The sequence below is a fragment of the Antechinus flavipes genome, chromosome 4 (genome assembly GCF_016432865.1).
Source record: "Antechinus flavipes isolate AdamAnt ecotype Samford, QLD, Australia chromosome 4, AdamAnt_v2, whole genome shotgun sequence".
NCBI lineage: Eukaryota > Metazoa > Chordata > Mammalia > Dasyuromorphia > Dasyuridae > Antechinus > Antechinus flavipes.
The window spans coordinates 136601746-136617132 of record NC_067401.1 but is presented as its reverse complement, the minus strand read 5'-3'; the positions used below and the strand labels follow the sequence as shown (position 1 = coordinate 136617132).

Here is a 15387-nt window from a genome sequence, read left to right as displayed (position 1 = left end):
TCCAGGGCCGGTGCTCGAAGCAATGGTAATACTGATTAGGTTACTGTTCTCAGAGTGAGATGGAGATACTTATGCAGGAGTACAGCAGGAAGGCACAACCTTCAAGAGCTCTGCCTCCTCTCATGGAGGGCTCTCAGACTGCAGTAAAACCTAATCAGTGGCCCAAGCCCTACTTTGGGCAGAACTGAGAGCATCGAGCTGTGCTTCCCTTGGGATTCCTCTCCTACCTTTATGCTGTCTCAAAGTAAAGTGCTGGAGTGGACAAGGTAGAGTCAGGAAGGCCTGAGTTGGAATCTTGCCCTTGACGTTTACCAGCTGAGTCACCAAGGGCAAGACACAAATTCAGCTTCCTCATCCACAAAATTCCTCTCCTTCCTCCTCCCAGGGTGGTGAGGCTCCAATGAAATGCTTCATAAACCATAAAGCGTCAGTGTCTTCCCGTTCCTAGCCTTGGGGAACAATCCAGATCCAAATGCCCAGTGGCTCCAAATGGAAACAACAAAACAGCAGCCAATCCCCTTGCTCCAAAGGTACCGACAAGATGAGCCTGCCTGGTGACATCATTCTAACCTTACCTCACCCCTGACTTGGGCTGTTTTGTTCCCAGGGACCAGGGTTTTTGCAAATATTGAGACGCCAGTCTACGTATTCTAGCTGGTTTCTGGTGCCTGCAGAGCCGCAGTAAGGGCCCCCCTTCCCTTCTCCCGCACACACACACTGTGGCTCCCCTTCCTTGCAGCAGACCCCTCTAAAAGAGGAGCCCAGGAAGCTAAGTCCGGGCCTGGGGTGAGAAGGGAAACGAGTAAAGGCAGCTCCAAGCTGGGAGAGTCGCTGCCTCTTGTCCCTGGTGCAGCGAGGCCGGGTGGGGTTGGGGCAAAGTGAGGGGTGGGGGGTCGATGCTCTTGCTGTGGTCCCCAGGCAGAATAGAAGGGATTCAGGACAGATTTCCTTCTTCCTGACCGTTCTGACACTGGCTTATTCAAAGATGTCTCCTTGGAGCTCGAGGGTAGATAGTCAAAAAGGACAACTAAGAGAGAGTCGGCACCTGCCTGGTGCCTGGGACTGGGCAAGGCGGGGACGGCCAGTGTGAGTGCTGCCCTTCGGAGCGTTAGGCCAGAAAGGAGAGAGGTTGTGGAGCCCGGTACCCATCAGAGCTCTGACAACTCGGGCTCCCCCAGGCCCGGGATCGGAGGCACCTGGAAGGGTTATTAGCAGGATTGGAACTCATCCCTCTGCTGGGACCGGATCATAATTACAGTAATTTTCTAACAGAGCTCTGCGGTAGGAGTGTTTAATCAGCATCTGACTCCCTCATGCTCCCAGCCCTCATCACTCAAGGAGAGGAGTGGGATGGCTCTTAAAGAGACAGTACCCGCCTTTTAGCATTTTGAACAGATGTGTCCTAATTGGTAGAATATATCTAAGTCTCGTAGCTTACAGCAGGCAGGTTGCACTGCATCCAACACAGCCCCGTTTCTGGCTCTTGCCATTCTGTGCCTGCTGCAGGAGAGACCTGGGTCAGGTGCCTTATGCATCCATGGGCCCAAAATGAATTGGCCACTTTGGGGAGGTGGAGGGCGAGGGAAAGAGTTCACTTGGACAGAACCTTTATTGGGGGGCAGGGAGGGAAGGGAGGACTTTGTCAACTGTTTGCCACTGGCCAGAGCTGAGAACTATTTTTAAGCAAAGTACTCAAAACCAAGGGGAAAATAAGGACAATGCTAAGTATTAACTAGCCTAGCTCTAAGGTGAATGGAAAGGAAGGGAACCGATGAGAATTTGGGGTTTAGGCTGGTAACACTGTCCAAGAGATTTCAAAATCTTTACCTCTCAGATTCCAGTTTTGCTGCTTCTCACATCACTCACACCTCCTTCCACTGGCAGGGAAAGTGCTACATGTTTCTCTCCTCCTTGGATGGTAGAGGCAAGTAAGCTATCTCCTGGGTGGAGGAAGAGAAATTATTCACCCTGAGCACTTCACCATCCTAAAAATTGCAGAGCTTGTCGTTCTTTTGCACATAAGCCTTTTCATGTTTATTACATATTGAGGCTTGAGGTCCCTGGCTTCCCAGCCTGAGCAATTGGAAGCATCTCCCCTTAGAAGTGATTCTTGTAAGCAGACACCGTGGCTGGCGTCTAGGTCCCCACTACTGGGCTCGGACTAGGGGGATTACTGCAGCAGCCCCAGAGCCAGGCCTTCTCCGAGCAGAGGGGGATGAGATGTAAGGAGGGCTGGACAGCTTCCAAAGTGGGGGAATGGAGCCGGGCCAACCCAGGGCTGCAGGGTAAGGAGGAGAGAGGGAAGAGCAAGCAGAGCCACAGCTGGAGGAGAAAAAGGTTACCTTGAACCAGTCTCTGTGTCTGCCGTGGAGCTGACCTCAGGCTGGCAGGAGGCGGGGGGAGGAGGGAGGAGTGGGGCTAGGATCAGTGCCCAGCGCCTGATTGAAGGAAGTGGTTATCTCACACTGCAGTAGTTATCTGCTTGGCTTTTGCTATGTCTCAGCTGGCTGCTTACACATAAATCCACAGATGCCACTCCAGCCCTTCATGAATGCTCCTGCGGCCTCTGGAAGGCAGGCTAAGTTGGTCCATTTCCATCCCCACTACTAGCCCCTGGACACTCCTGCCCCCACCGTTCCACCCACCCCTGCTGCTGGGAATATATGGCAAAATCACTTTCTGCTACAGATAAACAGATTCATGTATCAAAGGCAGACTAGCCTAATGTCTACATAGATCTTTAAAAAATGAAAATGTCTTCTCTGTGCTCTTCCCCATTAAGCCATGGTTACCTAAAATTAAGCTAACAAGCAGATCCTTTAGCTGCTGAAAAAGAAGGGTGCCTATGACCTGGTAGCAGTGCTCGCAGGGAGTACAGGAGGGGATGAGGATTGTTTTGAACAGGGAGGTTTTTTAAAATTTAACATTACATAACTTTGAAGTATCTATTCTGTGGGAGCCCACACTATCTGGAACCCTGGAAATTTATTACTATAAATATTATTATCAACAAACAAACAAACAAAAACACCTTACAAATAAGGGGCAAAAATCTTACCCCAGACCCTTTAACAAAATAGAACTATAAAACTAGCTAAGCAAAGAAAATGACTTTGCACTGTGTACCCTTCTCATCTTCAAAAGTTCTTTCATCTTTGAATAGCTTTTCCTTCCTTTATATACAGAGCAATGAGTGACATGACCTCGTAGACAGAAAGGGCAGCCTTCAAGTCTGGAAGACATGGATTCCAGTGCTGACTTTAACACATTCCAGCTTGGTGACCCCAGACAAGTTCATAACATCTCAGCCTCCTTTTATAAGCCTTACCTCACAGGATTGTTGGGACGATCAAATGAGTTTACCTATGTAAAGCAATTCGCAAACCGTTAAGTTGCTATAGAAATGCTATTATTATTACACGAATGGCTGATCGGCAATTCATCTATTTTCACATTGAGAATCCCTTTCATCTATGAAATCACAGACCTTGGACCAACACTCTGCTCCAGTCTCCTCCCCTCCCCACCATCTATGCAGTTAGAGTCAGTATGTAGAGATTCTGCTGGGCTTGCCATCACTTACCAGTATTCTAAATCAACCCAGTGTCTTCTCAGTGACAAAAAATAATAAGCCAAGCAGATCATAACAGAAATGAGTCCTAGAGTGTGCTCTGATTCTGGTTACAGGGAGCAAGCTTTCATTCCTTCAGCCTCTTAAGGGCCAGCAGCTACTTTGGCCAAACTTACGGATGTATAGGTACAATACAATCAGTGATACCTTGAAAGAAGAGGCAAATAATGCTTTTTGTTTTGTTTTTTGGTTGGGGGGGGAGGAGGGGACGAATTTCTTTTCTTGTAGCTCAGACTTGTCTTACCACTTAAAAGCTTGCCCTTTAAAGGAATTCTATTATAGGACATCTTTCCCCTGTCAGTAGCCTGAGATCTCAGGCCTCCCTCCTAGCCAGGGAAGAGAGGATGTTTGGCCAGCCTTAGACTGAAGCCATGCTCATGGCTGTGTATGCTGACTCTAATTAGTCATTAAAAAAGACTATGGAAGTCAGGGGGGGAAAAATAATTTCCCTGTCTTCCTCCAGCTCCTGCTGTCCCATCAGCCTACCCTGCTGGCAGGACCAGGAGCTGAATGCCAGCTCCTGGAGAAAAAAGTGGGGAACAGAAGACGACCAACCCAGCTTGCTGTTTTTTGGCTGAGTAGGGAATTGACACAGACCACCTCCGGCTCATGTCTGGAAGTTTCGAGATCAGAGAGCTTCAGGCACAGCTGGGTTCACAGCTGCACCATTTGGAGCATTGGACTTATTAATATTCATGAACCATCCCCACCAATCGGTGGAGCGGATGCCATTAGCTTAGCATCTGTCAGGTTTTTTTGTAAGGGTTGTGTATGTGATTTTTGTTGTTGTTGTTGTCCTTTTAAATGAACTTCTTTTGACATTTTGGATTTGCCTCTGTAGGCAATCGCCTACTTGCTACTGTCTCCTACTTATACCACAATGCTGCAACATGGGGAGGGAAGAGAAAGAAGGAAAGGATGGGGAGCAGTCAAGGCTACCGCCCGTCTGCCTGTTGATCGAGTTTATTTCTTTTTCAGCACCTGGCACCTCCAGACAAGCAGTGAGGGTGGAAGCAGCATCAAGTAAATTATACCTAAGCAGGTATATGCAGAGACCTGGGAGAAGAGCTGGAGGGCCAAGCTTTTAGGAAGACACCCTCTCACCAGTGGTTAACCTGCGCAATGCATTCCCCTGCCCGATGAGAAAGGGCTGCTGGGCACAGCTCTCAGTCATTATTTCCACGCTGATAAATTCATGATTTATTAAAGTAACTTAGCACCAGCCCTGACTCCCTCCTTCTCTGCCACAGCTTGTTAGACACGAATTGCAACAACAGTCTTAAATACTTGAATTTTATTTCAGGCCAGAGCACCTCCACTCTGAGATAAATGCCATGACAGTCCCACAGTGTCCACTGGTAGTAACAGAGTACCTAGACAAGGTGTGATGACCGCAGGAGGGGGAGGAGAAGGGAATAAGCAGCCACACAGAGCCAGCGGAAAAGCTGAGCCATGCTGAACGCCAGCAGTAGAAACCCCAGCAGCCCCAGTTCTCAGTGGAGAGGCAGCAGGAGGCCAGAATGCCTCATTGTCTAAAGGCATCCTGTTCCCTTTCCCTAGAGCCCTTTGCTTACAGGGAAAAAACAAAGCTCTCATCAACAAGCACAGTCCCCTGGCCCTGGTGAATTGAACAGGCTGTCTTATTATAACATATATAAAGACTATGCAGCAAGAAAAACATTGTGGAAAATGGGGAATGTGATGTGCAATGAAGCCGGCAGGGAAAAGTCGTACTTCTCCACATCCAGCCTGAAGAGCAAGCCTCAGCCCAAGGCTGCCACCCCCAAAGTAACCCATAAGTTCCTGGCACAGCAGCTATTTTCTGCCCTTCTAGCTAAAATCAAGTCCCCCCTTTTGACAGGACCACCAAGCTGCTGCTACCTTCACCTACCTCGAGCATTGTAGCAGAAGCCTTGAGCTATAACAAACTCTAGCAGCAATGGAGGCTGTTGCTACCCCCGCCACAGAGAGGAAAAGTCACAGAGCTGAAGCAAGAGCAGGAAGAATGGGACAGGAGAGAACTATCCAACAGACTGAAGAGACAGGGAGGCAGGGAGGACAACTTCCCAAAACAAGTAACTGTAGGAGCTGGAGCAAAAACAAACAATTTAAACAGGAATCTACTTATAAAGCAAGGGGATGTCAACTGACTTGCGGTGGCCATTGAGACAAAGCAGGAAGCAAAAGCTAGCACCTTCTTATTTTCAGATCCCCCTTACCAAAACCCAGATTCCCCAAAGCTAGTGTATTTTAAGGGTGTGTTTCTACTCAGATAAACAAATCATCAGAAGAAACTCTGTTCTCAAGAATCAAGGGTAGGGAATTCTAAGACAAAACAGACCCTAAACTTTTAAATTTGTTCTGAGCACAGTCAGCACTGGCTGGAGAACAATTAAGCAAGAGAGGAAGGCTACAGTGCCGCTGCTGCCGCCACCATTTGAAACTAAGGCTGCCCAGAAGGCAGCCCACGTTGGATGCTGCACGCTGCTGATGATTCAACCTCTCCCACCTGGGCCTGCTTCCTTCATATCTGATCTTAGACCAAAACCTTCACTTCTCAGACCGTTTCCAACTGTCCAGATTCCGAGTCCATGTCATAAGATGGGTGAACTGGGTGGTCTTCCTCTACTCTCTTCCAGGGCTGGGAGGCACTGGTCCTTTCATCAGACTGCACAAAGTCCCAGTTTGAAGATGAGGTTGGAAGAGGAAGAGAGGAACTTTCCAAGTGAGAAGCCACAGGATCGACCACAGGAGCCCACACTGCCAACTGATCCTTCTCTTCATTCTGGAGAGGTGATGAAGAAGCCTGAGCACCAGGTCTTCGGATAAAACAGCAACTGTAAAAGATTTGGGGAGTGAGCATGCGAGGAGGAAGCAAACTCTCTGCCTTCTTACTCCTCAGGCTTCACATCCTAAGCCACGATGATTCAGTGACTCATCTGATAAAAGGAATTCTCTCCTTTCTTTGAGCTGATTTTGCAGAGAAGGGCATCAAAGTAATTACTCTGCTAGAATCAGAGCTGAGACTTTGATTCTGGTCTGACTCCTATTTATTGCCATCTCCTAACTTCTCCTTACCTCTTACGCTGGTCTCCCATTGCCAGCTGAGGAGAACTCATGTTCTCTTCCTGGACCCAGCCACAGTTAGACATGGCATAGTGGAGAATGGCATCAGCTACAGTCATGGGGCTCCGGCCTTGGACACAGGCTTCGATCTCTGGTATTGATAGCTGGCTCTGCAGGAAGAGGTGCAGCTGGCTGTCGGATAGGAGGACCACGTTCTGCAGGACTCTATGGCCAGATCCAGCAGTGATTAGAAAGCATCCTGACATAAAGCATTGCCTTGAAATGTGGATCTCATAGGGACTGCTGGCTCACATGAGCCTTCAAGACCTCAGGAAATTGGACATCACAGACATCTCTACATCTGTGACAAGGCTCCCCCACTCTTGCTAGGACCCGTCTCCTCCTTCTACCCCAGGCTATCCATCCCCTTGCCTGGAATTTTTAGTCGTCATCTTGGCTGACACAAAGACCAACTGGCTATCTCTACTCACTTTTCCAGGAAGTGCTGAAGACCTTGTCGCCGCTTCTCAATAAATTCATCTGAGTTGCTAAAAAAGGTAGACTTTCCAGGGAGTTCAGGTACAGGCCTGGGGGAGCAAGAGAGAAGAATATGATCCTAGCATCTGGACTAATGAAAACCCATCAGAAACAACCCTTTTTATGATTAGCATTTAATGGAGCATGTTTTCAAAATTGCCCATTTCTTTTCCCAGTCACAGAAAAACTGGAAACCTTTCTGGAAAGATTTCTGGAAACTGGAAAGATTGTCAAATCTTTAGAAATGAAGATATAGCTTCTTAAACTGCTCCTACTAATGAGAGATTATGTGATCTGACTGCTCTTCCAGGAGTGGAACAATTTATTGTCACTTTGAGTTCTACTGTTCCCCTTAAGGCTATAGTTTTAGGGAAACAGGCAACAGTTAATGGGTATAGTCTGTGATAGTGAAATGGAGTAGCTTATATAGAAGGAAGGTGCAAACCATGACTTCTGGCTCATAACAAATGAGCAGTCAATCAAAGTTGCAACAAATTATCTCATTGTTACCAAAGAACCAGAAGATTAAGATTGCCAGCCACCCCAATGTGGAAAAATTGTCCCAATATTTTCACATTTTAAAAATACCAAAAACCTAATACCTACTTTCTAACCAAGATTCTGTTAGCTAATTAGCTGAATCCCCAGGAATAGGAATCTGCATTCCAAATTCACAATTTCTGCATTTCAAACAGATGGGAAAGCAGCGACCCTTCAGATAAGTGGAGGAGCCTGATGGCTCCAACTTCAGTATTAAACTTGTTCAGATTTTACTTGGCATGTTAGAACAAAAGCTTATTCCATAGTACCACTGCTTCAACTGGATGACAGCTCTATGAGACTCATGGTTTAAAGGTCAAGGATTCAGTCCTGCGCACCAAACCACACACAAACATACATATACTCACACACACCCTATTTGAGGAAGAAGATCCCTATCATTCCCCTTCTCCTTCTTGGCAAGTTCTAACACTTTTGACCCTTGGGACCCCCCAGTCCTTGCCAAGAACACTTATAAGCATTTGGGATCAGGGCCCAAGGAGGAACCATATGAGACTCACACTAAGCCAGCATTTCTTTGGAGTTGTTTTCTCAGCCAAACAAATTCTCGATAACGGCGACGCACACAAGATGTCTTGGCAGTAAAGGCCTTGCTGTTGGTCTAGAGGACAGACAATTGTAAGAGACAACTGACACGGATAGAGCTCTTTCAAATTCACAGAGTTCTTTACAAACATTATCTCAGTGGGGTCTCTTAGGAACCCTGGGCACCAGTTCATATTACAATTATACCATCCTTCCCATTTTAGAAAAGTTAAGTGCCCAGAAGCAAGCTTTGAACTCACATCTTTCTGACTCCAAGTGCTGGAGTTGAAGGTCCCTTAATGCAATCGTTGAAGGTCCCCAATAGCATCACTCTCCTTTCTCACTTTTTCTATCAGTATACCCAGACCTTGGACCTTCTAGTGGCAGCACTTAGTCCCAATCTTGGACATCAAAGCCAGGAAGGCTAATAATTCCTGCCATGTGATAGTCTATATTAGCAGATAATTGATTTTCCCAGTCCCAATACTTGCATGGAGGAATATTTTGTAGTCCACATAGGAATTCCAAGAACCTTCATTCTGTACTCGGGGATCCTGGACCCTTACAGTAATCAATTCCTGAAGAGAAGAACATTTGTCTTAGCTTCTGCTGGATCACGTATAGGCTTTTGTGCAGAGACTGCCCAGCTCCCATACAGGTAATACCAACATACATCTCTCTCCCCAAGCTGGGGTGCAAAAAAACTATTTCAGAGCAATGTTTGCTAAAGGAGAGTTTATTACAGCCTCATCAGAATTCCTTAGATTGTGACTACAATGAAGAAAGTACTGCACTGGATTGGATGACTGTTTCATTTCCATATTTTTCAGACTTCCCCCTAACCCTTACCTCCACATCCCAGCTATTTGTCCCCAATGGAAAGTAAACTGGAGAGCACATTTTTACCTCTTGTTCTTGATTCTCCAGCATCCTATAGGAAGAGCCCATCAGAGGGGACCATCTGATCAAGAGAAAGAAAAATCATCATTACCACTCTTTGCCCCTTTGACTGGAATGAAACTTTGGAAAGGCTGTAAGATTAGTCTAGAAAAGCCCAAACAGAAGTCTCAGCCTCTGCATTCACAACTTATAGAAAATAGGAATTCTCCCCATGTTTATCTCCAAGCTAAGTCCCCGCATTTAGACGTCCCTTCCCAACTCTCTCTGAGCTCAGATTGATCTCACTTTTTGTGGGCAGGGACTTCATCTCAACTCTTCTACTGCAAAGGCCAAGGCCACGCACATCAGTCACAAACCAAAACACATGTGTCCCAAGGAGTGTGTCCCCAGGAGTTGTTCCCTGGGAGGCAGAATAAGCAGGTTCAGAGCTATTATTCAGGCAGTCAGGAGGCCAGCTCAGACAGCTGTGCCTGGGCCAGACAGGTTTCCTGAGAAGCCCTGCAGAAGCCAAGGCTTTAGAAGTGAGCCCAACACTGCCCCCTCCTGGCTATTTAAAACAGCAAAAGCCCTTTCATCAGTGCCCCACTCAGATCCTCTCTGGGAAGTCTGTCAGCCTGTTTATTCCTTCTCAGTGACAGATTCATCTCAGTAGAAATAAACAGCAGCAGTAGCACCCATGGGCCCTCAAAATGACTGTCTAGTTTCCCTCTTCCCTACTTGATCTGCTCCTCGGAACTAGAGCCAGCAGTTCTATCATTTCCCCTCTGGTGCTCCATCCAGCTTGTCTTTCTGCCCAGCCACCCCACAGCTACGCAGGTCAGCTCAGGACCCTTTACACTCCTTTTGTAAAGATTCATTAAAGTCTGAGCCTCCTACAATGAGCAGGTTTACATTTGTAGCAACATTGCCCATTCTGACAAGGGGACCATGAAGGCAGCAGCTCAGGGCTGCTGAAGTCCAAGGGGGCCCATGATGTCACCTTCTGTTAAAATACAGCACTAATCTTATTATTCCTAGAACCTCTGCAACAGGATCCACGCTTGCTGCTGCCTCCACCCCCTTCTCTCTCAAGACCACAACAATAAGGTTTAATTTCCCTTTCCAATTTACCTTGAAATGAAAAAGGACTACAGCCAATATGCACTGCCAACAAATGATGCAGACTGGCTCATGGGAAAACAAGACTATCTCAAAGATCTCCCTCTCTGCCCAACCCACCTCCATGCCCACCACCACCACACACCCACTCATTTTTACAGTCTCACAATTAATTTTAAACACATTTTCTTATTAGTTCAGCCTTAGCATTAAAGAGAGGATGTAATGAGTTTCCTTCTATTTTATGTTTTGCCAATACAAGACTAACGTTTCTAAAGAAAAGAAACTCATTTGCACCATGAAATTAGCAGAGCAAACAGCTCTTCTAACTCTCTCCAACATACCAGAAGGTTTCTCCACAGACAGGTATCACATGCAGAGATATGTCTGAATGGTATATAACAAGATTGGACTATTACATGAGGTAAGCCTAGGCCCTTTTGATTTCAAAATTGGTTTTTAAGAGTGTTCTATTGACTATCAAATTCCAAAGGAGTCTAAACTAAAGAGATAGGAAACTTCTGTATCATTCCACATCTCTAGACAATTAAATTACTTTTACTAAAAAAGACCCTGCAGACTCACCTCAGATGCATAGGCACAAATTAATCTTGGGAAAATCCTTTCTTCTTTGTAAAGAATTTTGGCAGGACTACTGATGTACTTCAGATCTTTCTTTCCCAGGAGAATCCCCACATACACAAGTGAGATAGTATGGTCTTCTAATGCACCATCTACAGGAATAACAAAAACTATCTGGGAATTGAAGAATGTCCCTATGGCCATATTTTAATGGAGGATGGATCACTTCTAAGAATGCCTTTGTCAGCGCCACATGTTTTAGGGAGTTCTACCTCTACAATCAATTTTTCCCAATGATTTCTCCCACCACACACAGGCCACAGGCATAGAATCTAACTCCTCAAAAACAAACAAAAGAAAATCTCATGTGTGTCTGTTAAGAATAACATGTTAGGGGCAGTTAGATGGTATAGTGGATGGAGCACAAGCCCTGAAGTCAGAAAGACTTGAGCTCAAATCTAGTCTCAGATACTTAACCCTTCCTAGCTGTGTGACCCTGCACAAGTCACTTAACTCCAATTGCCTCAGCAAAAAAATAAATAAATAACATTTTAGAAGCTGTGATCATCAAGGAAGTATCTGCATTTTATTTTTTCATAAAAGATACAAACCACCCAAAATCTAATTAGGTTATATCAATCAGTTTCCATCAGTATTATTCCTCAGGAAAAATGAGATGCAGGTCTTCTGATTGAAGGAAAAAAAAAAGGACATTTAACTGGTCCATGTGTGTTGGGAGCTTTTTCTTCTCAAAATGCAGCCAGGTGATAAAAGTTCAGATCTTTTATTATCTCCAATATAGCCCGGTTAGCTTAGAGGCCTATCTCTCTGCTTGGTTCCAAGAGCTCTCTCCGAATGTCTTTAAATCCAAAGGTCTGGTTCTTCAGCCTCTGCCTCTGCTTTCTTCAGCCTCCAGCCAGCTCCAGTCTTCATGTCATTCCGGTGAAATCTCGACTTGTAGCGTCTTCCTCTCTGAAGAACTTCTTCGACTGGCCCATTGGCCTATTTATGCTCCTTCCAGAGAGAGGGATTATGGGTTTTCTCCCATAGTGCTCTCTGGCCCAAAGCTTCAAGGGAGGTGTGAACTCACTGAACTCCAATGAGTAAAGGTGTGAACACAAGCCTTGTATTGATTAGTTCTACTTAGTACCTAGTTTCAGGTTCTGGCCAAAATATCTTCTTGTAAGATTAGATCAACTCTAATTACTTAGCAGTTAGTAAGGATTCCAACACATGTGATATAGAGATAGATTTCTGTATTATCCAGACAGGACTAGGATTGCTGATACTCTCCACAATATCCACAAAGAAATTAGCTAAAGCCATGTACACAAGTTTTTCCTAGACCACTTAGGCCACATTTATAACTTTCATTCATTTATTCCTCTTAGAATCTTATCTTATTTCAATACCAGTAGTTCAAGCTATGAAATCTTATAATACTGAAACTCAGAAACATTTGTTTTAATCATTTTCTCTCGACTTCTTCATTGAAGCTTTTTTTATTTTCAAAACATATGCAAGGATAATTTTTCAACACTGACCTGAGAAAACCTTGTGTTCCAATTTTTCCTCCCTTCTCCCACCATTCTCCCCTAGATGGCATGTAATACAATATATACCAACATGGCAAAAATATGTATTTTAACCATTTTCTATGGTTTCTATCATTTTCTATGATACAACTAATTTCCAAGGAAACAACAATCCAATGGCAGGAGTTTGGAAGAAAAAGAATAAATAATGTTATCATAACTATTATTCAACCTTTTAATTCTGATGATATCAGTTGATACTTCACAAAAATTCTGAGCTGAAGGAAAAGATGCTATCAGGGCCATTCTAAACTCCCATAGTTGTAACTAATCTGTAGTATTTTAGAGAACAATACATTTCCAGCAGGGATAGCTAGATGACACAGAGGACAAAGCATTAGACTGGAAATCATCTTCCTGAATTCAAATCTGGCCTCAGCTACTTACTAGCTGTGTGACTCTGGGCAAGTCACTTTGCCCTAATTACCTCAGTTTCTTCATTTGTAAAATTAACCTGATAAGGAAATGGTAAACCACTCAATACCTTGGCTAAGAAAACCCCTAATGAGGTTACAAAGAGTCCATCAACAAAACCTTCAGTAGACCATCTTTTCCCTAATAGGTTCCTTGCATGGGATTTGCAAGATTCAAAAGATTTATATTGTTAGTGGAGAGGGAACCTTGAGTCAGGAGCCTGGATTCTTAGGCCTAGTTGTGGGTGACTCAAAATAAGGGGATCCTCTTTCTGAGAATCAGTATCAATTTCCTCATCAATATTTAGAATGTGAATAAGATACTCTTCCCTACTTCACCAATCATTAATGAGGCTAATAGGAGATAGAAGTCAATTTTTTTTTTAAGTAAACACATTTAATAACAGGATTTATAGAGATTTGTAAAGTACTTTTTACAAAAACTATCTCATTTGATCCTCAAAATCATCTTAGGAAGTAGGTGCTACCTACCCTCCCCCCATTTTACAGAGCAGGAAACTGGGGTAGCCTTACTCAGGGTCACCCAGCTACTAAGTGTCTGAAGCGAAATTTGAACTCGGGTCTTCCTAACTCTTAAATCCGGCTTCCACTGTTAGCACAGAACTACTAACACTAGTTTCATTCTTTGCCTAAGTTGGAGGATAAACTTTCCTGCCTTTCCTAAACCCGTCCCCACACCTTGCCAAAAACAAAAGCCGCCCTACTCCCTGGGATCTCGAGGGGAGCCCTTCCCCACATCCCAACCCCTGCTCCATCAGCTCTAAGTGACAAGTGCTGAGCCTCGAGATCAACGAGCTGTTACAGGGCCCGGCCGGAGGAAGGGCATTATCCCCCCCAAAACACAGCATGAGGTAGAGGAGAGAGAGCAGGACGTGGCGCAAAAAGACACGGATTCAAGTTCCCCCCGGAAACTTAATTTATGTTGCCTCCTGGAAAGATCACGTCACCTCTCGGAAACTCAGTTTCCGCACTTGTAAAGGGGAAGAGAAGAGGTTTCACCAGACTTTGAAGACCCTCTGATCTAAGGCTGCAATCCTTCAACCGTCCCTTAAGCATTCAGGGTAGCTCCACTGGTATCACCCAGACTTGGTCCTTCCCCCAGCTATCCCGACGCCCTGAGCCTGACCCCCGGGAACCCCCGGTTTAATCCGCAGCCTCCACCTCCGATGCCCCGGGCCCGGTACCTCCCTCCTCCCACGGCCCGAGTGTACCCCTCCTTTCGCATCATTTCCCCCTCCTCCCTGAGACTCCTTGTAAGCCACCCAGTTGCACCGCAGCATCCGGAACTTCGGGCTGCGCCCCCAAAAACCTCGGCCTGGAGGAGTCCCGAATCCCCTTACCTGAAGACACAGGCTACGCCCCTCGCCGGCTAGCCCGAAAGCCGGGATCGCCGGCTTCTTCTTCCGGGGCACAACACCCCAGGGCATGACGGGAAGCAGTAGGCGGCTTCCCCTCGCGCCAACTACAGCAGTCCCAAGACGCCCTGCCCCTTCCCTTCCCTAGACTTGAGACCTCTGGTTGGGTCCCGAGGAGAGGAGGGGAGAGAAAGGTCTCCGCCTTTCCCAACGCCACCTATTAGAGGCCGTGTACCCTGGTGGCCCACGTGCTTGCCGCACGTGGGTGGGTGGATTTAGCCAGGGCGTCAATCTAGAGCCAATGACCAATCCAGGCACAGATTCCGCCTATCTTTGCTAACTACAGCCAATCAACGACCGAGGTGGAGTGTTTAAAGATCTAAAGGCCGCCTAGGTATTTCTGTGGAAAGTTTGCGGGAGCTCCGATTTCTATTATCTAGGACCCATCTGGCAGAAGTCAGGTTTCTTTGAGACGATTGAGCAGAGTGGGTCGAAATTCCAGAAAAGAAATGCCTGTAACCACAACAGATGTTGAGACTTACCATCTTTTAAAATAACCCCCCGGACTGTATCTCCTTGGCATTCCGTTCAATCGATATACATTTACAAAGTGTCTATTACGTGGAAGGCCTTGTGCTAAGCCCTGAGAATACAAAAAGAGGCAAAAAACAGTTCCTGCCCTCAAGGAGCTTACACTCTAAAGGGAGAGACAACATGCAAACGGGGCAGTTACAAAGCAAGAGATACACCTGGTTGTTCCTCCTCCAAGACACACATTTCTCAGTTGCCAGTATTTTCTCTGGCTATCCCTCTTATCTAGAACACTCTCTCCTACATTCCAGCTATTGACCATCCTGTATTTTTTTTAATTCTCCACTAAAATCCTACTTTCCACAAGAAACCTTTCCCAACCTCTCAATTACAATGCCTTCTATGTTGATTATTTCCTAGTTGTCCTATATATAGCTTGTTTGGTATATGTTTGCATGTCGTCGTCACCCCCCCCCCCCCATTTCGATTGTGAGGTAGGGGTAGGGGCTGCTTTTTGTCTTTTTTTGTATCCCCAGCACTTACCATAGTGCCTGGCAGATAAGAATGTTTAT

The 15387-nt window shown here is 45.8% G+C and overlaps 2 protein-coding genes across 5 annotated transcripts in view; one reads left to right on the top strand and one right to left on the bottom strand.

Moving 5' to 3' along the window:
* Positions 1-4853, top strand: part of SKAP1 (src kinase associated phosphoprotein 1) — a 380507-nt gene extending 375654 nt beyond the window's left edge. For both annotated transcript variants that reach the window (XM_051994724.1, XM_051994723.1), the window contains exon 13: positions 4610-4853. The gene's annotated coding sequence lies outside the window, so the exon portion shown is untranslated. The remainder of the gene's footprint in view (positions 1-4609) is intronic.
* A 57-nt stretch (positions 4854-4910) lies between these two features.
* SNX11 (sorting nexin 11) lies at positions 4911-14374 on the bottom strand. 3 transcript variants are annotated; one of them, XM_051994728.1, is made up of 8 exons: positions 14270-14374; positions 10904-11052; positions 9227-9281; positions 8812-8898; positions 8296-8396; positions 7189-7284; positions 6710-6922; positions 4911-6416 (listed from the first exon to the last, which is right to left on the bottom strand). In XM_051994728.1, exons 2-8 carry the CDS (start codon positions 10912-10914, stop codon positions 6257-6259), a joined length of 723 nt encoding a protein of 240 aa, XP_051850688.1. In that variant the 5' UTR covers positions 10915-11052; positions 14270-14374; the 3' UTR covers positions 4911-6256. The 3 variants fall into 3 exon arrangements, with proteins under 3 accessions (XP_051850688.1, XP_051850685.1, XP_051850686.1); XM_051994725.1 differs by having other exon boundaries at positions 4911-6468; positions 14270-14373; XM_051994726.1 differs by lacking the exon at positions 10904-11052 and having other exon boundaries at positions 4911-6468; positions 14270-14322.
* Positions 14375-15387: the final 1013 nt, after the last annotated feature.

Coding starts and splice junctions, on each gene's coding strand:
- SNX11 (XM_051994725.1), bottom strand. Junction 8,899..9,226: donor TGGAGAATCAAGAACAAGAG/GTAAAAATGTGC, acceptor TCTTCTCTTCAG/GAATTGATTACTGTAAGGGT. Junction 6,923..7,188: donor CTTCAGCACTTCCTGGAAAA/GTGAGTAGAGAT, acceptor ATCTGGCCATAG/AGTCCTGCAGAACGTGGTCC.